The sequence below is a fragment of the Sarcophilus harrisii genome, chromosome 2 (assembly GCF_902635505.1).
Source record: "Sarcophilus harrisii chromosome 2, mSarHar1.11, whole genome shotgun sequence".
Taxonomy (NCBI): Eukaryota; Metazoa; Chordata; class Mammalia; order Dasyuromorphia; family Dasyuridae; genus Sarcophilus; species Sarcophilus harrisii.
Genome location: NC_045427.1, coordinates 183,659,855 through 183,684,745, shown reverse-complemented (window position 1 = coordinate 183,684,745; position 24,891 = coordinate 183,659,855). Strand labels below are relative to the sequence as shown.

Sequence of the window (24,891 nt, the reverse complement as noted above, 5' to 3'; positions counted from 1 at the left end):
CTGATAGTTCTTCTTTTATTGATCCTTCAAATCTATAGTTTTATTACTTAAATATATCTCAATTTATCATTTATGCTCATATAGAATCATAGAAAATCAGTTTCAGAAAAGTATATATCTGAAGAATAACTACCTGTATAATATCTCTAACAAGGGAATCATTCAGACATTGCATAAAGCCCTCAATAAGGAAAAAAAGAGCGCTCTACTTTAAGATGGTTCTAATTGTTAGAAAAATTTCCTTGTGCTGAAACCAGATTACTATTCCTGCAATTTCTACACATTGCTTGTTTCTCTTTTCTTTGGAGCCAAGGAAAATCAAATGTCTCTATCCCATGACAACACATCAAATACCTGAAATCAGCTAGCATTCTTCACTCCACCCACAATCTCATCTTCTAAGCTCAAGACTAAGCATCCCCATTTGTGAGGAAAAATAGTGGCACTAATGATAACATAGCAGCTGTTGCTTCTCTCCTATCTATAGACCTGTCACTGTCCTAAAAGTGACATAAATTAAATTAGCTTTGTATGACATGATTTTTCAAAAAAGACCTAAGACAAACAAAACAAGATATTTTAAATTCAGCAACTTTTTATTTTGTCCAATGCTTATTTGATAGTTAATTTGATATTCCTAGTATTCATGCAATGATGTTTTTAATCAATTTTAAGCTTGTCCTTCCATATTTTAGATTTTGGACCTCTACCAATCTTTAGGCAACTCATTTATCTTCTATAAGCTTTTAAAAGCAATAGCTAATGCCTCCATAATAACTTTAACCTTGTATGCCATTAAAGACTGCATTTAGGTGATTTATTCACATAATCCTTGATGAGTTCCTTTTTTTTCTCTGCACAATTGTCTTCCAACCATCCTAACACAAATCAATCAATGACCTGCTGGACAGATGTTCTGTGCCCAGGACCATATCAAGGAATACTGGAAATAGAAAAAGAGAATGATCTTTGCCCTAAAGGAACTTAAAATATATTCAAAAAACAATGCCTAACAAAAGTGAAAAAATCAGAGATCAACCTCATTTCTTCACCTTCATTTTTCACCTAGTTACATTCCTCTGAACTTCTCTATCATCTCCCTAGGAACCTCATTATCCCATAGGATTGAATCAGCCTTGGTATTCCCACTTCATAGTCCCCTCTTCCCCTCTAATTTGAGAGCAGAGCAAAGAGCTTTTTCCTCAAAACTTTCATTTAAAGAGAGTGAACTGGCTAGCCATCTCATTTCCCATCCAGGTACATTCTTTTGGGATACTCCATCATGCCTCTTCTTTCTCTATTCCCTACAGCTTTCTTTTGCATTTTATCTTCCTCCTTCCCATTAGATTGTAGGCTCCTTGAGGGAAAGCACTGTTTTTTCCTTTACCAAAGCTTAACATAAGTGCTTAGAATAAGGGATTTATAAATGTTTAGTGAATATAAAATAAAAGGATTGGATTAGGAAAAACTCTCAGCTCTCTTGCAATATTTAAAGTTTATAACTACTTCTGTCATTCTTAATATGAGTATGTTGGCATGTTTGCATGTATCTTTACATATATGTATATATGCATGTATAATCTGTGTGATTACCTATGCAAAAAGAGTCCTTTTCTGTGGCAGGTGAAAAATGAAATGATTTAGGAAAATAAAGGTTCTGTCTTCCAAACATAGTGATTTATTAAGCAATACACATGCCAATTGCTTACAAAATGGGACCATATCTTCTCGACTTAAGCCTGGCCCCTCAATACATGGAGAGTCAGACTTTTATACATTAAAGACAATTATTCAAATAATGCCAATTAATTAAAAGAAAACTACACATTAGGTGATCTGACTTTTAATTGGAGGCAAGATTAGAAACTTTCCAAGTTGAGAAAGGGAAAGTGAATAGATGAAATTCCCTGAATACAGAAAAGGAAATTCCCTGCTCCCCATCTATAAACAATCAAGGGAATGTGGAAACAATAACTGATTGATATGGATGGGGCCAGTTTTCAAATAAGACATATGGCTTGCTTGAGATATACAATTATAAGAAAATTCTTTGCATTAGTCTTTGCATTTGACTGGGTTTCTGTTCAGTATAATCTAAATTCTTTCTTAAGATCTCTAAACAGGGAGAAGTAGTTTAGATTCCCAGTCATGCAGGAACTAGATTAAAAAAATACAATATGGTTTTCTCCCAGTTTCCACAGCTGAATAATGTTTTCTCATAGGACAGAATTTGGACTAGACCCATAACTGAGTAGAAATTAAACTAGCTCCAGAACTGAGTCACAAATTGATGTCAGTGTGGTTATTTCAACTCTCTCAATTAACCATTTGCTTTCCTAATTCCCTGAAATCTCTCATTACCTTATCATTGTTGACAATTTTTCTAAAATACAGAAATATACAGTATATATAGCATATATGGTAAAGTATATATAGTATGCAGCATAAAGTATATACAATATATACAGAAAACACTTTACAATTATACAAATATAACAGTTTATATGTTTGAAATTTTAGTTAATTGTCAAGAGAATAGCTACCTACCAATTATCCCATGACCCCAAGCCCTATTAAAAAGACAAAACATATCTTCTAATTGTTCTAAGTTGCTTAGAAGGCTATCCAGAGACTTAAGTTTAATTCAGAAGCCCTAAAACTAATTTCAATCCTTTCAAAATTATTTAGATCCCTTGTTCTCCAAAGGTCCCCATTATTTCAGAATGCATTCTTCAACTTCACCTTTAAAAAGACTTATACTCTGGTTCTAAGCTGTTTTTTACAGACTTATTTCCAATTATTTGCCTTTGTGCATACTGCATTACCCCAGAACAGGCCTTCTTACTTTCACTAAACTTGGCACTTCTTCTTTGCCTATGCTTTTGCATTGACTATCCTTGAGATCCTGGAAGACATGGATTTTTTTTTTTTTTTTTTTTTTTTTTGGTCTTTCTTTGTATCCTTGTTGCTTAGCACATCTCGAGCCCATAATAAATGCTTATTGACTAACTCCTGGAATGTATTTCTTCCCCACCTTCCCCTCTTAACATTTTTAGATTATAAATCTCTGTATTGACCAAGTAAAATTCAAGCTCCTTAAGGCAAAAAAAAGGGGGGTTTTGTTTTGTTTTTATTTGATTTGTTTTGATTTTTAATTTCCAGGCTTAGTTCCTTGAATGGAAAAGGTATTTAATAGGTACTTCTTGAATTAAATAGAATTGTGCTTCCTTGTTGGCTTATTGCTAGAGTGTGTCTCCTAAGCTTACTTCAAGCTAAACCAATATTTTATATAAGATCTTAGGCTTTCAAGTAAATCTTAGAAGTTATCTAGTCCAAGCTAACACATTATAGACAAAGAAACTTTAGTGACTTGAAAGTAAATTGAATCCTCTCCAAAGTTGGGATTTAACCCTAGAACCTCTACAATTTGGAGGGAAGACACAGGAATTTAGGTAAGTTTGGGAGGTATGGAGTGTCATACAATCAACTTGTCTTTGCTGTAATAACCTTGAGAGAAATAAACTCTGCTACCATGAATCTACATGTTATGCATTTAAGAAGACTAGGTTTTTCTTGAAAAAAAAATACCAAGTTATTATACTTTTGTTCTAACTCAGCATTATTTTCATTTCTGGCTTCTGTGGATTTTTTAATTTTAACATAACTTTTAAATCATTAAGCCCTAAAATGACCATAGAATTCTAACCAGACCCTGCATAATGCTGAGTTTAGTAGAATGGGCTTCACTTTTTATATAGTATTACTTTAACAATATAGTTTCATTTTTATAGTCTCATCTTACAATCATACAACTTTTCCAGTGAGAAATTTAATCTATGCATCTTAAAGGAGAAACTTTATAGATAAAGAAACTGAGTCATCCAGAATACCCCACAAAATACAAGAATACTATCAAAAATGTACCTAATTGTGAGTTTAATTTGATTCAACAAACATTTATTTATCACCTACTATTTAGGCAGCTGTTCTCAGTACAGGGGATACACATTTCAACTTAGCCACTTTTCTTATTCTCAGCAGCTAGACATTTATTAGAAGAAGAGTAGCATGTGCAAGATAAGATGTTGTGAAAGCAAAAGCTACATCTAGTTAAGAGTTCTCAAATAAGATTTCAGGAGAGATAGAATGCTTTCAGCTTTCTGGATTGGAGATGTGAATACTTGAAGAAGCTTCACAGAGGAGGTAGTCCTTGTTTTGAGCCTTAAAGATAGAGAATTTGGATTCATGGAGAGCAGGATAGAATACTGGTCATGAATTCAGCAAGATTAGGAGAAAGGATATTAGGGTTCAGTGAGAAAGATAGTTTACCTTAGATGAACTTTCTTCAGAATTTCCATATGCTCTTGCTTGTACCTTTTTTAAGCTGGTAGGTCCTCTTGCTTTGTATTATGGTTATTTATTTGAGTATATGTGTTATCTTCTTCAGTAGAATAGAAGCAATTGTATAGAAGGATCCATATTTTTACTCATCTTTGTATTCTGCATAGCACCAAGTATAATACCGTTAAGTAGGTATCTATGATATGTTTACTGAATAAATGAAAGAATGACTTTAAAAGTATAACCCAATTCATATCTTTCCCTTTCTTTCTTGAATCACAGATTTTAAAGTTGGAAGGGACTTAAGAGATTATTTAAGACTAACATCCTCACTTTATAGACAGGGAACTTGAGATCTGGACAAGTCAAATGATTTGTCCAAGGTCATAGAAAGTATGTAGCAAAACCCAGTTAGATATTAGTTTTCCTTTCATGAAACCATTTTACTTTCCTCTAACCATCCAAGGACTTTAGATTTACTGTGAATGTTTGTTTTTTTAGTTTTTAATTAATTTAGAAAGATTTTGTGGAAAGTTAATATATATTTTCTTTTTTTAAATAGTATTTTGTTTTTACCAATTACACATCATGAAATTTTACATTGGTTTTTACAAGATATTGAGATCCAAATTTTTCTTCTTCCCTTTCAATCTTCCTCTCTTTTGAAAATGATAGGCAATTTGATGTATTGTGTGTACATGTGTATAGGTTGATATCATGTGAAGTGTATATATACATATATATGTGTGTATATGTGTGTGTATATATATATATATTTCCATATTAGTCATATTAGTCATAGTTGTGAAAAAAGAAACAATAGATCAAAGAAAAAAAAACATGTAAAGTAAGTGGAAAATTATGCTTCAATCTGCATTCAGAGTCCAATGGTTTTTTATCTGGATATGGATAGCATTTTCCTTCGTGAGTACTTTGTACTTGTCTTGTATAATTGTGTTGCTGAATAAGCTGAATCATTCATACTTGGTCATCACAATGTTCATACCATATACAATGTTTTCTTGATTCTGCTCCTTACATTTTAAATAAATTCTTATATGTCTTCTCAAGTTTTTTTCTGAAATCTGTCTATTCATCATTTCTTATTGAGCAATAATATTCCATTACATTCATATACCACAGTTTGTTCAGCCACTCTCCAAATGATGGGCATACCCTCAGTTTCCAACCTTTTGCTACCATGAAAAGGGCTGCTATCAATATTTTTGCACATATAAGTCAATTTCCCTTTTTGATGATCTCTTTGGGAAACAGACTTATTAGTCATATTGGTGGAAAGATATTATTAAGTTGATTTGTTATCATATTTGTCTATCTGACCACTGGCTGACTTTCCCTTATTTTAGTCAGTACCAAATAGTTTCTAAAATTCCTGCTTTTGTAGTGTACTGAGATCTAGTATTCCTAATCCAAATCTTGTTCTTTCCCACTTTTTCTCCATTATTTCCCTTAAAAATATTAACCCTTTCTTTCTCCAAACAAATTTTGTTATTTTTTCTGGCTTTCTAAAGTAATCTTTTGGTAATTTGACATGGCACTGAATAATTAATTAATTTACATATAATTTCTGTTCTAATTATACCAACATTGTACAACCATAAATATCACATCACTTATTTGGCTGTGTCTTTATTTCTCTAAGGAATATTTTTAATTGTATTCTTATAGTTTCTATAAGTGTCAAAATAGGTAGATTTTAAAATATTTTATAAATACTATAACCATGCCACCATGATTATCTTCGGTCTAAGAAAGAAAAACCAAATGATAATCCTTTTATTATTAAACATGCTAACATTATTAATAAAATGATTAAAGTATCCAGAAACCATACCTCTTGAACCTTTTAAACATCACAACATAAAATTCTTTCCCTTGTGAAAACAAAAGGTTTGAACTGGATCTTTTCCCTGCCAAGATTATTGTATATTGAGGTTGGTGTCTAGAAATCCTTATTACAAAATACAACAGCTCTTCAGTTATACAATATACAATGCTTTAGACCATTTTCTGCCCAATGGTAAGTCATTTCACTTCTTGTAATATCTTCACAACATCAGTGGTCATTACAAGAAATGAATGATTGTAAAATCCAAATTTATCAATTTGCTAATTTTAAGCAAACTAGAAAGGAATGAAGTGGCATGATGGTTTAGAAGCTACTAGCTAAGATAAGGTCAAAGGATTATAGCTATAAGTATTTTATATGCATACCTATTTGTTTTTTCAGGTTATCCCATTCCCATGAATTACTTTTCCCAAATAACTGGGAGTTAATTATATAGCAAATACTGTACAGTGGTACAGAATAGTTAAAAATAGTTCCCCCAACTTGATTCAGAATTGAGAAAGGCTTATTAGCACTTTAAAAATGATTTCTAAAAGAAGATGTCATCTGCTATGGAAAATAGCTAAAAAAGGCTGCCTATTCCTAGTTATATTTTGATAATGGAGACTCCTGATACATGCATAGAAAAAAAAATCAAATATTTTATCGAAATGAGGCAGTGGGCAACTATTGGTACTGATTGAATATTTTTTGTAAAAACTTTTTCTGTGATTTTTCTCTACTGGGAGAAAGGGAGATATGTCCCTCTTTAACATATCTTTATATTATGTGGGCCATTACACAGATTTCTTCTGTATATTGAATGTAAGCCTCTTGAAAGCAGGAGTTGTTTCATTTTTCTATTTGTATCCCCAAAGCCAAGCACAGTAATGACCCTAAAGCAGGCACTGAATAAAGGCTTATTCATCAATACAATTGATATAATTTATGAGGTCAAACTGGTTGGAATGTCTACGAAACCCAACCAGTCTAAGAAGTCTGTTATTCTATAGTATTAGAACCATAGTAAACTATATGTCTGTATCTGACAACTTCATTCTGTTTAGAAATCTGAATGGACACATGAAAAGGGCAGAGAAATAACAGCTAAAAGAACTTTAGTTAGATATGAACAGTCATTTCAGTGGCTTATCACTTATTGGCCACTCTGGTATAATAAGTAGGATTTTACAATAAAGTAGATCTGCTGTTGTGTATTATTAATATATCATAAAATTTATTGCACATATATGTTATTACATGCTTGTGATGAAGTATCCAGATCTATTCATACAAACATCTGATTTGTTAGTATGAATGAAAATGAAGTTTAGTTCAATTAGATGGGACATGAGCTATTTGTTTCCTCTCTTCTTCTCTTCCTTCCTCTCTCTCTTCCTCTCTTCTTCTCTTTCTTTCTCTATTTCCCTTTGTCCCTCTTTCCCTCCCTTTCTTTCTCTCTCTTTCTTTCCATCCATTTCTTCTCCCTTTCCCTTCCTGTAATTTTCTTCCTTTCTTCTCTTTTTTTCCTCTTCTCTCATTCCTTTTCCCCCTCCTTTCATTCTTCCTATTTGCTTTGACTTTTGTTCCTATTTGGTCATTCCACATGCTTTTGTCTAAGGGAAATGTGTCTCTAAGCTTTTTTTTTTTAAACTCATTTTAAATTTCACAGCTAGTGATCGTGTTATTTAAGAATTCTCAAACAAAAAAATAATTTAAAGAATTTTTAAAAGAATTCTCTCCTATGGCCTTAGATATAGATATGTAATAGGAGGTATACATGTAACTGTCACCCTGAAGAGACATTTTAAGGGTCCTCATGAAAGAGGAGAGGTCAGGATGATGGAGAGGGAATTCCTGTTCAGGTACAGATTGAACTAATGAGCTTCTGACTTCTCTTCCAACTCTTAAATTAAGTCTGAGTGATGCCCATATTCCAAAGTACATTTAAAAGTAATTTCAGATGTCTTGGGTGGGGGGGGACTATTTAAAGAATAGTAATGTATTTTCATTTTTTAAATATCCCCCCCAAAAAAAAGGTTGATTAAATATTGCCTATGATAGGACTTTTCTTTTTTTGAGAGGGGGGGCAGGCAGTGTTTGACATTATATAATATATCTAGGTTTCCTGAAATTCATTCCTCCACTCCCACCCCACTCCCAGGGACTTCACTTTGCAAAATAAAATGGAATTAAAATATTGTCAATAAATGGTGAGGGAGCTGGTACCACTCAGTGCATTGATAGTCTGTGCATGCAGGATAAGAACATTGACTGCCTGCTAATCTATTCCCAGATGGAGGTGGATGCCGACGAGAAACGCCATCGCACACGCTCCAAAGGGGTTCGAGGTAAGTCTGCTATTTCACTAAATCACTGGAGGGTTCTGCTCAGGGTGACCTTCATCCTCCAGAATCTCTTTGCACGATTCATTCTGACCCTTGCTTTTACACAACCTTTTTGGTAATTTTCTCTAGAAGAGGGGTACTTGTAATAGATGATAAATTTTTATATATTTTCCATCTTTCTGCAGTTCCCGTGGAACCAGCCATACAGGAGCTGTTCAGGTTAGTGCTCTGAGTGTAAAATGTATCCCCATTAGCAATTTAGAAAATTCATGCCTTTTAATGGGTATAATGCACTTTCAAGTTCATTGGTGCTTTGCTCATGCCCTGCTGCACTGATGAAATTAATTCCCCTGAGACTTGCTAATGAAAAGCATCCCCCCCTCTTTTTCCCCCTTCAGTTATTTGATTTTTCTTTTTCTGTCTTTGTTGTCCTCCATCTCGGCAAAACCTACTTACTGCTTTTAGTATAATCTCTCTGCAGCACACAACACCTCTGTAATTAATTCTCTTCCTTTTTCCAGCTGCCCCACTCCTGGCTGTGATGGTAGCGGTCACGTTAGTGGCAAATATGCAAGACACAGAAGGTAATACTGGTGTTCTTTCCACAATATAACTGGAAGTGTTTGATAACCATCTTGTCTTTGGTGACCTTGTTAAATGACTGGAACCAAAAGACAAAACTGACTGGTTGAGTGTTTTTGGAAAACAATTCATTTTGTTTTTGTGTTTGGGGGAATTTTTTTCCCTTCCTCTTTTCCTTTGAACGTCCCTCCTTTGTCTCAGACAATTACAGTGTTTCTTAGAAGGTGAACTAGTTTTACCATCTCTGCATGACATAAAGTCATAATAATACAAAAGTCAGATCAAATTTGGATTAGCCAGAAGTTACATGTATATATACATACACAGATATCTTCACTCATTTTGATATACATTTTTCTTGCAATGTTAAAATGATTATCATATGGATTGCATGCTGAAATGACCCCCCATCCCCCACCATTGAGAACTCTAATTTCTTCCTTCTATTTTCTCTCATTTTCATTATGATAGATCTGTAAATCATATATGGCAAATTAACATGTGCCCTTGGTGACATTCTTGTGCTATTATGACTTCTGTCATTTAACAAGTTAATTTTGGGAAACAAAGTATAGGCTTTGAAACAGAGACAGTCATGTGATAAGGTTAGCTTCAAAGGTCAAAATCTTGGACAGATCAATGATAATGAGACTTGGAGATCCAAATGACTATATTATGGTCATAAAGAGTATTACACTAGCTCCTCAATGGGAAAAGAATGTGTTTAGATTATTACTGGGAAATTAGCTGAAAGTTATACAGCAATCTATTCTTTCTATGTTTCTTACTGGGAATGGGGTGGGAAGCAAGATTTGAAATACTGCAGTGTGGTAGCCCCCAGAGAAATCATAACTATCTTCTGTTAGATAGCCTTCAGAATTTAAGTTTTGGTTATGATGGCTGAGAATATTTGACATGCAAGAATATGGTTGAACACCAATGTTTCTATGAAAACTGGCCTAGAAAAATAAATGGCAGACAGTATGACCACTCTTACTGTTACCAGGATGTCATGACATTTATTGTGGATTTGTATGTGCTTTTTGAGTATGTCTATTTTCAACCATTTAAAAGAAAAAGAGAATTGGTGCAGGAAAATAGAGACCTTGAAGTTAGGAAGATCTGAGTTCAAATCTTCCTTTTGTCACATACTTAGTCACATATAGTGACTATAGCTATTGTGACATATAGTTATATGTCATCAAGTCTCTCAGTGCCTCCAAACAACTCCCCAAACTTGCAAATCATAAAAAAATTATATTGTCCTCCTTAATGGGAATTTCAACACCAAGTTCCCCATTTATATGAAATAATAAAAACAGACCAAAACAAAAAGAAAAATTTAAGTGAAAATTCAATATGAATTAGGTTAATAATAAATACAGTTTATATTCCTTTTAGGAAAACCAAAGTTGACAATCACCCCAGAACTAACAAAAGCAAATTTATTTAAGCATCAAATAAACATTTCCTTTCTAGAAATATGTAATGGAAAGGAAATAATTATTTTGATTCTTCTTCAGGAATATTAAGGGACAGAATTATTAACTGCTTGTAAATTAATTGCTGTGCTATACTGTAAGGAAGAAAGAAAATTTTAAATTAGGAGGAAAGTGTGTCTGATTTGTCATACAATGGCTGATATTTAACAAGAAAAAAAAGAAAAAGTAGCTCACTTTTGTTTTCAGGAATAATGTAGCTAAAATCAAAGTTTTAAAATTATTTAGATAACTTTATAAGAACACACCACACTTTTTACATAAATGGATAGTGCATCATTGCTTATTTCCTTTTGAATATAAAGCAGTTATCTAATTAATGTGTGGTATATGTCTTCCTGTTATGCTTTCTTGACCAATCAGCAGCTGAATACAATCTATAGTTGAATAATAAAACAATGTATACAAAAAGAATTTCACTTGACTTGTGAAAATATTTTATTAATTAGGTAAAATTTGAATTGTTTCACAAATAAACTTTGTTCAATTTCCATTTTGCTATTTTTAACATTTACACAATCTCTGCCAAACTGCATACTATTTATGTGAGTGTACACTTGATCTGAATGTTGCGTGTGAGAGTGTGTGTACATATGAAATGTTATAGACATCTTACTCCAAATAAACAAAACAAGCAATAAAAATAAAAATAAGGAAGGTTAAGATAGGTGTACTTATAAAATGGTAATTCTGCATCTTGCTTTTGAAGCATGATTTTGGGTTGTCAGTATTCAAACAGTCTGAATCTTAGACCTGCTAATTAGATAAAATCTTGAGGTCTCACAAATGCATGTAAATTTAGGAATGTATGCAAAAAAAAATCTCATTTTTTTTTAGTTGTTAAAGTTTCTCTCTGTTTATGCTATCGTAATTATCAATACACCAGTCAGATTACGTCCCATTAATAGGCTTCTAATTAATTTGAATAGAAATTGCTGACAGATGCATTAGAGTTTAATGGAAAGAACACAATTTGAGAAATTTGTTAACTAATCATGCCTTCAAAGGACTGATAGTAAAACAAGCCTTATATTTCTCAAAAGAGAGGTGGCAGACTATGGGTGAGGATTAAAACATACATTTTACTAATAATGTCTTAATTTGTTTTACTAATTTACACCTATTTATTACAAACAGAGATTCTTCCTGGTAAAAGAAAGAGGTTGAAGGAGATCATTGCAAATTGATATTGTTAAAAATGGACAAAACATTAAAAACAGAAAAAAAATAAAAGCTAGCACACAGCTTTACTTCTGGATCCTGAAATGCTCATAAAATCATATGAAAAATAACTGTTCATGTTTTTTTACTTTACTTTAAAAAAACAAAAAAGAAAGTATGGGCCTAGAAATAAAAAAATTTTTTAAAAATTTTTTAAAAACCTGAATTCCAGTCTGTTTCTGCCCAACTCTTTGTATAACCTTAGACAATTTAGGTAACCAACATGAACTTCAGTTTTCTCATATATAAAATGAAAGAGTTGTACTAAATAACATTTAAGATGCTTTACAAATCAAGTTCTATTATTTTGTTCTTGTTTTTTTTTCTTTTCACAGGAGAATTTACATTGAGCTTCTAGTGGATTATTAAATGATTTTTTTTATTTCCTTCATCTTATAAGAATGCATACTTTTTATTTATTGGAGAATTTTGACTAGTGCTATATGTCTGTTTGTGTTTGAGAGAGAGACAGAGACAAAGAAAGGGAGGGAGGGAAAAAGAGAGGGAGGGAGGAAAGGAGGGAGAGAGAGAGAGAGAGAGAGAGAGAGAGAGAAAGAGAGAGAAAGGGGGAAGGCAATTAGGTAGTGCTGTGGTTTGAGTGCTGAGCCTAAAATCAGGAACACTCATCTTCATGAATTCAAATTTTGCCTCAATCATTTACTAACTGTGTGACCTTGCAATCCTGTATTTTTGCCAAAGAAGAGTCCAAATTGGGTCATGAAGAGTTAGACACAGCTAAAAAATTACTGGACAACAACATATATGTGTATATACTCACATACATACACATATACATATGTATATATATTTATATATCCAGAAGGTAAAAAAATGTATATCCCTAATAGTACATGTGTGAGCCAAGAGAGGCAGCATGTTTTGTGGAAAAACCATTGGATTTGCAAGAAGACTCTCTGGGTTTCCACACTGATTCTACTATCATAAGTCATATGACATTGAACAAGCCATTTCTTCTCTACAGGTCACTGTTTTCTTCACTGTAAAAGATTTTAGCTGAGCAACACAATTCACTTTAAAACAAATATTAAGTCCTTTTAGTAAGTATTTTGGGGAAGACAGCTATCAATTTTACTTTCAGTGAGTTCTTAAATCCAAATAGTGAGATGATTCATCATCTAAACAGTGTTCCTTTTAGATCTGTATTACATTTTTTAAAAAATCTCTCTGTCTCTCTGCGCCTCTCTCTCTCTCTCTCTCTCTCTCTCTCTCTCTCTCTCTCTCTCTTCCTCTCTTTCTCTCTCTCTCTCTCTCCGTCTCTATTTCTCTCTCTGTCTCTTTCTCTCACACACACACACATACACATACATGCACATATAGTTTTCATTAAAAGGCCCCAACAAATAAAAACCATACATTCTTATAAGATGAAATGAATAAAAGAATTACAAATTTTTTAAAAATCATATGGAATTAAAACATATACAGTCAGGTTCATGATGTAAAATAATCTTTGAATCTACTCTGAATTATAGAATAATAGAAATAAAAAAGAACCTTAAAAGTCATCTAGTCCAACTTTTAGTCTAATTTCCAATTTTCTTCTGCCAACTAATAATGATGACATGTCTTACCATCATAAATTTAAAACTGGGGATAAAATAAAGCTCACCTAATCCAGTTTTCTTATTTTATATTGAAGAAACTGAGACACACAGCAGGGAAGCAACTTGCCCAAATTTGAAAAGATATTTAATGGCAAAGTCAGAATATGAACCCAGTTCCTTTAAATTTAATGCAGAATATTTTATATACATGACCTCATTTAACTTTCAAATAACAAATGTACTTATTAAATAGCACAATTATGACTATTACCACTTTATAGATGAGGAACCATATCTTTAAAAAGATGAAATAAGTTGCTCAAGATCATATGTCTAATAAAAAGCAGAAACAGATTTGAAACCCAATTTTCTGATTCAAAATCCAATCAATGCTTTTCTGACTATGCTATATACTACATCAACAAATACATCCCTAATAAGTGGTCATCCAGTTTCTTCTTGAATACTTCAAATGGCAGTGGACACACTGGAAAGAATTCATTCCATTGTTTGACAGCTCTGATAATTTAAATTTTTTCTTGGCATGGAGCCAGAACTTGTCTCCATGTAACTCAAAACCCTAGAGCAGAATATGATTAATCCCTTTTTAATATGACAGCCCTTCAAAAACTTGAAGACTACTCTCCTGTCTTAATTGAGTCTTCTTTTCTTCGAGTTGAATATCCCTAGTTCCCATTCCCTTGCTCAAAAACTTTCAATGGATCCCTATTGCCTCTAGGAGAAAATATAAGTTAATTATCATGGCATTTAAAGGCCTTTCACAATCTGACTCCTACCTACTTCTCACTTTACTATTTTCTTTCATGAACTATATGTTTCAGACAAATTACTTATCATTCCCCAAACTTAGCAATTCATCTACCAACTCTGTACAGTCATACTAGACATTTCCCTTGCCTGAAATACACTGCAAAGGATAAAGATATTTGCTTCTCAGAGTCCTTTTTATTGCTGCTATTATTCACTCATTTTTCAGTTGTGCCAAACTTTCTGTGTCCTCTTTTGAAGTTTTCTTTGCAAAGATACTAGATTGAGGCAAACAGGGTTGAGTGACTTGCCCCAGGATCACACAGCTAGGAAGTATTTGAGGTCAAATTTGAACTTTAAGTCCACCTGAGTCCAGAGCAGGTCCACTCTCCACTCAGCTACCATATAGCTGCCCCAACTTCCTTCAGTGTTCAATTCAAGTATCACTTCCGTGACACCTCAGCATCCATCCCTTTATTTCTAGTACTTCCTCTATCCTCAATTTTACTAGTATTCTATTTATTTAACAAATATTGTATTCCCGGAGTAAAATATCACCTTTTTGAAGGTCATTTTGGCCTATGACTTCAATTTGATATATGGTGACTGATACATAGTAGACAATTAATACATATTTATTGAATTCTCTATGGCATGGTTTAAGTCCTTTGGTTGTCTCTGTCACATCATTTGTAGAACACTTAGAGTGCCGGACACAATATTTCAGAAGTTATCTGACAAGCAGGGGGATTTAGTGGGATTATCACCACCTTTTTTTCTGAACACTGCCTTTCATCATTCCATATTATTGTTTACATTGAGCTTTTAAAAAGCACTCATTTTGGAATATATTTACTTATTATATTTTAATTTTTGGAATATATTTACAAATCCCCTCACATTTTAACTTTGGGCAAGTTCTCTTCTTCTTATCCTCAACCCTAAAATGAAGCTATTGAGTTAGGTTTGAAGTACTATGAATACAAAGAAAGACAAAAGCATAACCCCTTCTTCATGATGCTTATATACCCTAAACGTGAAGATAAAAATTAGCAATAATAACAATAATAATGTACCTATGAAATATATAAATTTTAAAGAGAAAGTGATCTTATTAGGAAGGTGGGAGTGGGAAGAACAGGACTTGAAAAGCCCTCCTACAGAAGATAAAATTGGAGCTGAATCTTGAAGAGAACTTGAAGGTGAGATTGATGAGTGACAATTCCAGGAAATAATGACACAACCACTAAAAAGGAACAGAGCCAAGAATATTAGTGTCATATGTAAAGAACCTCGGGAATGGCAGTGTCTAGATTGTATAATGAAATAAAATATAAAAAGATGGAAAAGGACCTAGTTCTTGAGGCCTTTAAATGTCAAAAATAGGAGTTTGCATTTGATCTTGGAGGTAATAGGGAGCTGCTGGAGGTTATTAATCACAGAGATGATATGGCCATATTTGTACTTCAGCATTTGGTGGCTTTGATCAAGGAGAGATTTGAGGAGGCAGACCAACCATGAAACTATTGCAAATAGTCCAAGAGGAGGTGATGAGTATGGTGCCTGAATTAATAGAGAGAAGGGAACATTTATGAGACATGTTGTAAAGATAAAAATAACAAACATTGGCAACAGATTGAATATATAGGGTGAAAACAAGTAAGGAGTTGAGGATGATATGAGGAATGCTGTAATCTTCCTTAGTGACTGGAAAGATAGTGGTGCCCTCATCAGTAATAGGGATGTTCAGGGCTTCAAAGATTTGAGAGAAGAAAATCAGTTCTCTTCTGGGATACATCTAATAATCCAATTTTAGAGGACCAAAATAAAGTTTATGGATATGAGACAGTAACTCAGAAGAGAGGTTAGAGATAAATAAATCTGAGAATCATCTGCCTGGGAATGATCATTGAACCCATGGGAAATGATGATATTGACAATGAGATTAGAGGACCTGATTTAGAGTCTTAGGGAACACCCAAGATGAAGGGTCACATTTAGAAACTGACGAAATGTTCTGAGAAATAGAAGAACCAAAAGATAGCAGTGTTACAGAAACCTAGAAAAGAGGGTAAATCACAGTATCAAAATGTTCAGATCTTTCTCCATTTGAACTTCTGTTAAGCCATGTTATCCCTCATTTTGTCCTTGTGCAAGTTTTTTGTTTTTTATCCTATTATACCATATCCTTTATCTCCATAAAATGTCATGTACTTGTATTAACACATCTTTCCAACCAAAGATATATTTCTATGTTAAAGATGCAAGATTGTTAGATTATTATTGTTTAGGTTTGAGGGAGAAGGGATAAGGGATGGAAGGCAGAGATTGTTGAATAATAGTAGTTTTTGACTCCTTAACAGTAAGTGAAAGTTAATTATTATCCTAAGATGTAGTATAATCCACATATGTTTGATAAAACAATGTTTTATATAATATATGTATTTATATACATAATATATGTATATACATGGATATGTGTTTATGGAGCTATTTTAAATGACCTAAATTAATTTACAATATGGAAGAAAAGCTTTAAAAAATAGGTATTTTAGAGTAATGATAAAAACACCACATATGTAGTATTTTTTCTGTAACTATAAAATTGGTGATTTAACAATTTTTGTCCCCATTTTTTAAATAAAAAAAAAAAATCTGAGCCTCAGACATATTAAAAACATTTTCCAGCTTCCATGAGTAATGACTTCCACCTTTTCTGATTTCCTATCCAATGTTCCTTTCATTATCCTATGACATGTTTCTCACTAAGAGTCTATTTATCATTGTTTAGCTAAGATTAATTGTTGGTGTATTTTAGGTAAGATCTGCTGGCTTCGTTAAAAACTTTTACCCTTGTGTCAATGGTAGTGTTTTAATTTCCCCACATCTCATAGCAAGAACCCATATTTAGTGTGAAAAAAATTTTGTGAACTGACATCTGTAATCAAGGCCAAGTGTCTTACTAACACATTAATAAACTCCCAAAATGTATAATCAGAGTGTCAGTTGATGAATTTGATGTTTGTTTTCTCTCCTGGAGATGTTAGTAGGTATTGGACCTTTAATAATGGAGTATCCAGCCATGTCTCCTACTCAATATTCAAGCTACATTTGAAATGCTGATAGGAAATGCCCTTAAGGAAGAAAGAATGGTTGTGATCAGAAGATGAGAACTTACCTCCTCCATTCTTGTTTCCTAGGGGCATTTCTCACAGAGAGGGAGGCTAGGTTAGAAAGTAATGAACTTAATAAAATAGAGTCTTCAGAACAAACATCCATTCCTTGTTGATTGTCTGCTGAGTTTTATTGTCAACTCATCTCCTTTGTTGAGGAGTCATAAAGGTGTCATAAAATTAAAGTTCACTAATCATAGGATTTGGAGTTGGATGTTATATTAAAGGACAGCCAGTTTAATGAATGAGGAAACTGAGGTTCACAGAGAAGTGATTATTCTACAGTGACAAAATTAGTTACTCAAAATCTAGTGGTTTCTCCACAGTATCCCTACTTCCTCATCTTTCATTTTACTGGATGAAGAGACTGAGATTAAAGTATCTATAAAGTAGACCTCACCACAAAAAAAAAAAAAAGAGAGAGAGAGAGAGAGACCAATCAAGCCTAATATGTATAAACACTAGCACTAATTAATTTTTAATTAATTAAGTCTAAGGAAGCAACATGATATAGGGAAAGAGCATCGTACTTTGCATTTGAAGACATATATTTGAGTCCTGCCTTTCATACTCCCTAGCAAAATAAATTTTGGCAAGTCATTCCTTTGACCCTTAGTTTCCTTATCTCTAAAATGAAGATTTAACTTAACATCATATACCCTACCCAAAGTTTTTGGAAACATGAGACTGCTAAAGACCAGTAAATTTGTCTAATTATAAAAACTGAAGCAAATGTTCAAAAAAAATAATAACAATATGCTGCTGGAAGTCTAATCTGCTTTTAACTAAATGTGTAGAACCTGAAAATATCCAAACAGACCAGCTGATGGCATTTACTATAGGTATTCCAACATTCCTCATTCAACACCATGAAAATGTAGAATTTAATGTCTACTGAGAGTTTTCTAATAGAAATTTCCTGTAAAATGGCTTACATATGGTTCATCGGCTCAATGGTTGTTGTTATTCAGTTATATCTGACTCTTCATGACCCCATTTGAAGTTTTCTTGACAAAGATATTAGAGTACTATGCCATTTCTTTCTCCAACTCATTTTACAGATAAAGAAATTGAAGCAAACAGGATTGAGTAATTTGCCAAGGGTCAGACTGCTAGTAATAGCTAAGACTGGATTTGAACTTAAATCTTTCTGACTCCCAAATCAGCATTCTATTGACTGTGTCACTCACTCTCTCACAACAAATACGCAGGTACTCAGGCTTGTGATGGAAGTCTTTAGTATAAAAGCATTTCTGAAATATCTGCTTAAGATAAAAGATCTTGCCTTATTTTTATACATCCCCTCCACAATTTATTTTCCTAATTCACAGCTTGATTTAGAAAAACCCAAATTAAAATTAGTTTTAGGACACATAAGTTTCTTAAGTGTGATTTTAGCATCTGCTTATTCCTGCTCTTCTATTTCATATCTGTGGATGTTGAGCAAATCACCTCTCCTCTTCAGATCTCAATTTCTTCATCTGTGAAATGAAGTCTTTAAAAACAGATGATCTCTAAGGTCCTATCTAGTTTTAAAAAATCTGTCATTCTGTGATCTTAGCCAAACTTTAGTGGATATGATCTCATTATTTCTATATTTTGAAATCTTTCCAATAAAAATCAGAAATGGAAATAATCACCATCTTTGTAAAAAGAATAAAATCAAATTAAAACATGGCAGGATCTAATATTTCCTATTCAAATGCAATTATAATGCACTTTCCACCCAGGAAGTTAGAAATTAATTGGATCTTTTCCCTTTTCTAAATAGTAGTTTTTGCATTTAGCCCCCAAACACAAACATATACAGGACAAAAAGATAATAGAAATGTCTATCAGGAGAAATATTTTTTTCACATCAGCAGTTCTATGTTAGTCTTTTCCCCCATCAAATTAGAAGATATCTAGTAAAGATATTGGAAATTGGAAATTAGATAATTCATATTTCTGTAGGTTTTTAAAATGAACCTTCTATATTTATGTTACTCTGGAAATATTTATATTATCATCCATAAGCTCATCTTGCACTGATGCTTGAGCTTTGCTTCCCCCCTTTCAAAAAAAAAAGATATTATTAGTTTATTGACCATAAAATTTTAAAATCTACTTTGTTTTTTGGGTTTTTTTTATACTATCTTCAAAATATCCTTTAACTTTGGCATCTTGACCAAAGGAAACAACCATGGAGTTGGATGACTTGTTTGCATATCCCATTTACTATATGTGAGTCTTACCCCATTTGGAAAAGAATGAGCCCTGAAAAATTCAAATTAAAACTTTAAAATTAAAATCTTCAAACATGGGAGCAAATAGAATTTTCTCATTAAAAAAATTATTGAATTTTCTCTGGCTTATGCCATATTTCTTATTCCAAAAAAATTCCTTTTTTCATTTCCTATACCTTTTCACCCACCAGTATGATTGCCATGGCTGCAGTCTCGGGTGAATAATTGCCTGTCTTCACAAGAGCATGTTCTGAAGCTGAAGCCGAGTGCCTGCTTCCTGATGTATGCCTCATTTGGATTCTGCCAACAGCCTAGGGGCTGTATTATTCATGCCTTGACAGATAGCACTCACTAAAAGCATTGGAACAGAGCCAGGTACTGGCAGAGAGATATAGGGGAGCATTGCAACTTGCAACTGAGAGGAGTATCTATAATACAAAACACATACAGAGAGAGAGAGAGAGGGAGAGAGGGAAAGAGAGAGAGAGAGAGAGGGAGAGAGGGAAAGAGAGAGAGAGAGAGAGAGAGAGAGAATGAAGGAGGGAGAATCACATACATCCCTTTTACAAGTTTTACTTTCAGGGCAAATTCATTTGTATCAAAATAAAATACCCTAAAAATAATTACATTTTTTTCTTAACCACGCTTGAAAGTTTAACACAATTTTCCACATTTAATTGCAAAGCTGATTTTAATTAGTAAGCCCCTGAATGTGAAAAATGAAGATTCACTTGGGTGAGTGTAACACATTGCAGTGTCTGCCGAATGCTCTAATTAATGTATGGCTGCTGTACAACAGGGTGCACTGTGGGATATTTATGAAAAATTCCATGCACGCAGCTACACAGCCAGTCTATCTGTATTTTAGTTCATGAATCCACAAGAATAAATAACTTCCCCACCCCTTTTATTCTTTATGAGACATCATTGTGCATGCCATCACTCCATCCATAAACTTTATGGCATGCCTGTCCTTTTTACTATTTGTCACTGATATTATAAATCAGAAGTTAGGGCATACATATTTCAACATTAATTTGATAGCAGAGCAAAGTTGCACACTGTGCAGAAATTTGAGAGCCACCAAGGCATTTGTGTGAACTGGAGAGCCCAATCAAGAGTATTCCCTAGTTGTTAGCATTTCCCCCTTGGCATGTTCATGCTAATTATATGAATACTGGGATCCAATCTATAGACACCATTTTCTTTTGGGATGAATCGAGCTAACCTTTATTATTGTTTTAAATTGTAATATAGTTGGCCACTGGACATTTTCCTAAGGAAAAACTTTGTAAACGTATATTAAATTATTTACATTCTATTTCATGTGTGTAAAACAGCATGGTTTAGTGGATAGAAGACCAAAGTTAAATCAGGTAGACTTGCGTTTAAAGCCTGTCTCTGATACCTTTTAGCTATGTGATTGTGAGAAAGCTGTTTAACTTCTCAATGCCCTAGGAAACTCTGAAAGACTGAAATTGTTGGCAATTTCTCACTTGCATGAGTGGAAAGAATTCCTATAAGGAGAATTCCCCATATTAATTAAATAAGAGAGCTAATCCCTACATACAATATAGGTAATATACATACATACACATATTTCATGCATACGTATACATATACATATACATAGATAAACATATTTCATCAGTTCCAGTATAATATATTTAAGATGTATATATTGAGGCAGCGGAAAGAAAATTAGATTTGGAATCACAAGATGGTTTCAAATCCCCTCCGCTACTTTATGACCTTTGGGAAATCATTTAATATTTGTGTGGCTCAATTTCTTCATCAATAAGATAAAATTAGACTTAGTGATTCTTGGATCTGTTTCAGTTCTAATTTCTTTAAATGTATACATATACATATGTATATATAGATATAGATATGTTTGTATATAAATAAATATCAATATACATGTGGATGCAAATATAGATAGATATCTCTTATAGTTCCTAGAATGTAGTAGGCATTTAATAAGCAATTCTTGACTTCTAGAGTGATCTCTAGATTCTATCACAATGAGTGATTGCTAATCCTTATAACTGGAGGGAAAAATGGCAAACCATTCCAGTTTCTTTGCCAAGAAAACCCTAAATGGAATATGAAGAGCCAGACATGACTGAAAATGACTAAATAACAACAATCTTTATAAATTTGTATATGTATGCCTATGTATATGTCCATATGCATATTTGTAAGGGATTACATGATTACTATGTAATAACACTTCAGTCTAAAATTATATAATAAACAAATAAAAATTTTATTTGAGAAAATACTTTGATAAATTGTATTTTAAAAGATTTTTTTTAATATTTTGAAAAGCAACATTATTTCCTCTAAATATTTTCTCAAACTAATTTTGTACTACAAAAAAAAGAGAGAGAGAACATAGGGGATTTTCAAATGGAATATTGCAAACCATAAATAAATGTACTGACAGAGAATCTATACTATATTAGAGGTCTGTATTGGATGCTGTCTAAATTTAGCAATATGTTCTTTGTCTGATTTCTTGATTTATGATCAAACAGAGCTCTAAAACATATACCAAAAATTGGTGTGTGATTCTGTCAAAGAGTATCTATCATCCAGAGCTTACTCCTACAAAAAATCATAGGTCATTTCTTACTACCACCATCTGGGCTGGGTATATCCATGATACAATCAATGGCAACAACTTTATAGATTTCATTTTGCCAAGAGTGAGGAGTATGATATGTACATGAAAATTTCAAAGACAGAGTTGACCCATCTGTACAATGAGACAGACAGACATTTGGTGCAAATTGTTCTTTGTAAGTTTGAGCAAGTCCCCAAAATGGGTATGCGGGAGTTGTAGTAGAGATACTCTTTTTTTTTTTTTTTTTTTTTTTTGAGAAAGTAGTTCATATATTGAGAAGTTCTTTGGAGATGTATCTGTACAGTGTAACCATAGTCTGTTGATACATAATGAAAAAAAATAGCAACCACTCATAGTGATATACACTAGAAGTCATTCCTAGTATCAAGTCAACAGAAATTTTTAAGCCTCTACTATATACCAGTCACTGTGCTAAACACTGCTGTATAAATAAGGGAGACAAAAAGTAATCCATGCTCTTAAAGTTCTCAGTCTAATGGAGGAGTTAATTTGAAAACAAATATATAGAGACACGATTTGTATAGGATAAACTGGATATAAAATTGTCAAGAGAAAATACTGGAATGACAGAAATATGAGAAAGTCCTCCTATGGAATGTAGGATTTGAGTTAAGATTTGAAGGAAACCAGGAAAACCATGTGGTAGAATAACATTCCTTTGAGGGATTCCCAAACCCAAGGAAAATGTTGAGAGTTGAGAAATGGAATGTCACAGGTGAGAAACAGAACTCTTATCTGATGCTTGGACTTTCCTAGAAACAAATGACTTTTTGAGGCATTGGCAAAATATATTTTGTTTAACATAGATCAAATGGGTTTTTTGTTGTTATTTTGGTTTTTTTTTCCCCTTTAACACACAAAAAAGGAGACAAACTAATAGGGAAGATGTTAATCACTTTGCAGAGAGTTAGTGAGAAGCAACTTAGACCCCATTTGGTCTCTAGTATATATTCTCTATCATAAAATTTAGGTCTGGAAGAATCCTTAGAGAATTTCTAACCAAAATTGCTCACTTTACATATAAGGATATCTAGGCAAAGAAAAAACAAATGATTTGCGTAAGCTTACAAAGGAAAGGCAGGGCCAAGTTTTTAACAAAAGTCTTCTGATCAAAATCCAAGGATGATACTGCTTTGCCCAAAAACAGATTTCCTCCAGTCTTACAAAAATGCAGCCTCTTGTATAATTTTTTCAACTACAAAAGTATGTTATCCAACATTAGACCCTGAAATGTATTCCATAACCTCAAATCCCACTATGCACATATTGCCAAAAAAAAAAAAAAAAGTTATGGGTGCAGAGGTGTGACATGCTAACTTACTGCAACTTATTCAAATCTATATTCATCATTTGAGGAGTTAGTCTTATGATTTTATGATGTGACAAACTTCTGATATGAAAATTTCCACCACCCATGCAGATCGACATTCTAGAAGTTATATAGTCTTATTGTGTTATGCAAGGTACCAAGAGTCATTATATACATAATATATGCCTCTGGCAGGCTATGAAGCCTGACTCCAGAGCCAGCCCTTTATCCACTATGCCACACTGGCTCTTATGTATAACATAACAGTAAAGTCTCTATTCCGTTGAAACAAACCAATCAGTACAACAGTATTGTTTCCATTTTCTAACCTTAATAAATACAAAGTAACTCCCTTTCAAAATTCTTTCAGTATATATTACAGAAAGGTGGGTCTCAATCCAAGGAGCAAATATCCTTTTTGACTCCTACTTTTACTGTGATCTACTAATTTCTTCTCATATGTGAGCAGCTGAAGGAATTGTATGGAAAGGTAGAAAAGGCTAGAGAAAAGACATTAGACTCTTTTTATTATGCATCTAAACTAATTTTTCTTCACAGCATATATTTATGAATCTACTAATCAAGAAAAGTAGTCATCCCCTTTAGAGATATAGTATAGACTCTTCTCTGCCTGCAGGGAGGTAGGAACAGCCCTTTCTGATGTTGGAAGGTTGTTCTGCCTGGCTTCCACAGGGTCTTTCCAATCCTCTGAATCTATATCATCTAGGGCTTATAAAAGAAAACACAACCAGTGCCAATTTTTCCTTTGCTTTTTGGTAGCACAGGCCATGTGCTTTTCTTTTTGATTGCACAGAGTTGTCAGTCTACCTAACTTCCTGGTATCCTTTTTCCTCTTCAGTTCAAGTTTGGTCTGACAGGAGGCCACTAGCTGACAGAAAATAGCCAAATCATCAATGTTTCTCAAACAGCCAGGAATAGGAAAATATCCCTAGATTTGGAACAGAGTCCACTTCTTCCAAGAATTTTTTTTATCCCAAACTCAAAATTAATCTGTATAAAGAAGTCCTGGTGTGGAAACTCCCTCCATGAATCCTGACATAATTTAGAATCTTAAAAAGTTGCCTAGAGCCCAGAAAGTATAAATGACTTAGCCTCACACAGCTGGTATCTAATAAGGATTTAATGACTTTAAAGATCATAAATCATAGATCTAGAACTGCAAGGGAAATTAGAAACCATCTAGTCCGACACCTTCATTTTATAGTTCAGAAAATTGAGACACAGAAAGGTAAAATGATATGTCCAATATCACACAAGAATTAGAGAGCAGAGCAAAGCTGCTCTTGTATTTACTATGACATTATTGTCTCTCTTCCAGGAGCATATATGGTCACAGTTAG

The 24,891-nt window shown here is 33.2% G+C and overlaps 1 protein-coding gene across 1 annotated transcript in view; it reads left to right on the top strand.

Annotated features, from left to right (window-relative positions):
- MYT1L (myelin transcription factor 1 like) overlaps nt 1-24,891 on the top strand; it is a 660,434-nt gene that overhangs the window by 392,208 nt on the left and 243,335 nt on the right. The window contains exons 7-9 of the mRNA XM_031951169.1: nt 8,487-8,541; nt 8,724-8,757; nt 9,060-9,122. Of these exons, the coding sequence (XP_031807029.1) occupies nt 8,487-8,541; nt 8,724-8,757; nt 9,060-9,122 (152 nt within the window). The remainder of the gene's footprint in view (nt 1-8,486; nt 8,542-8,723; nt 8,758-9,059; nt 9,123-24,891) is intronic.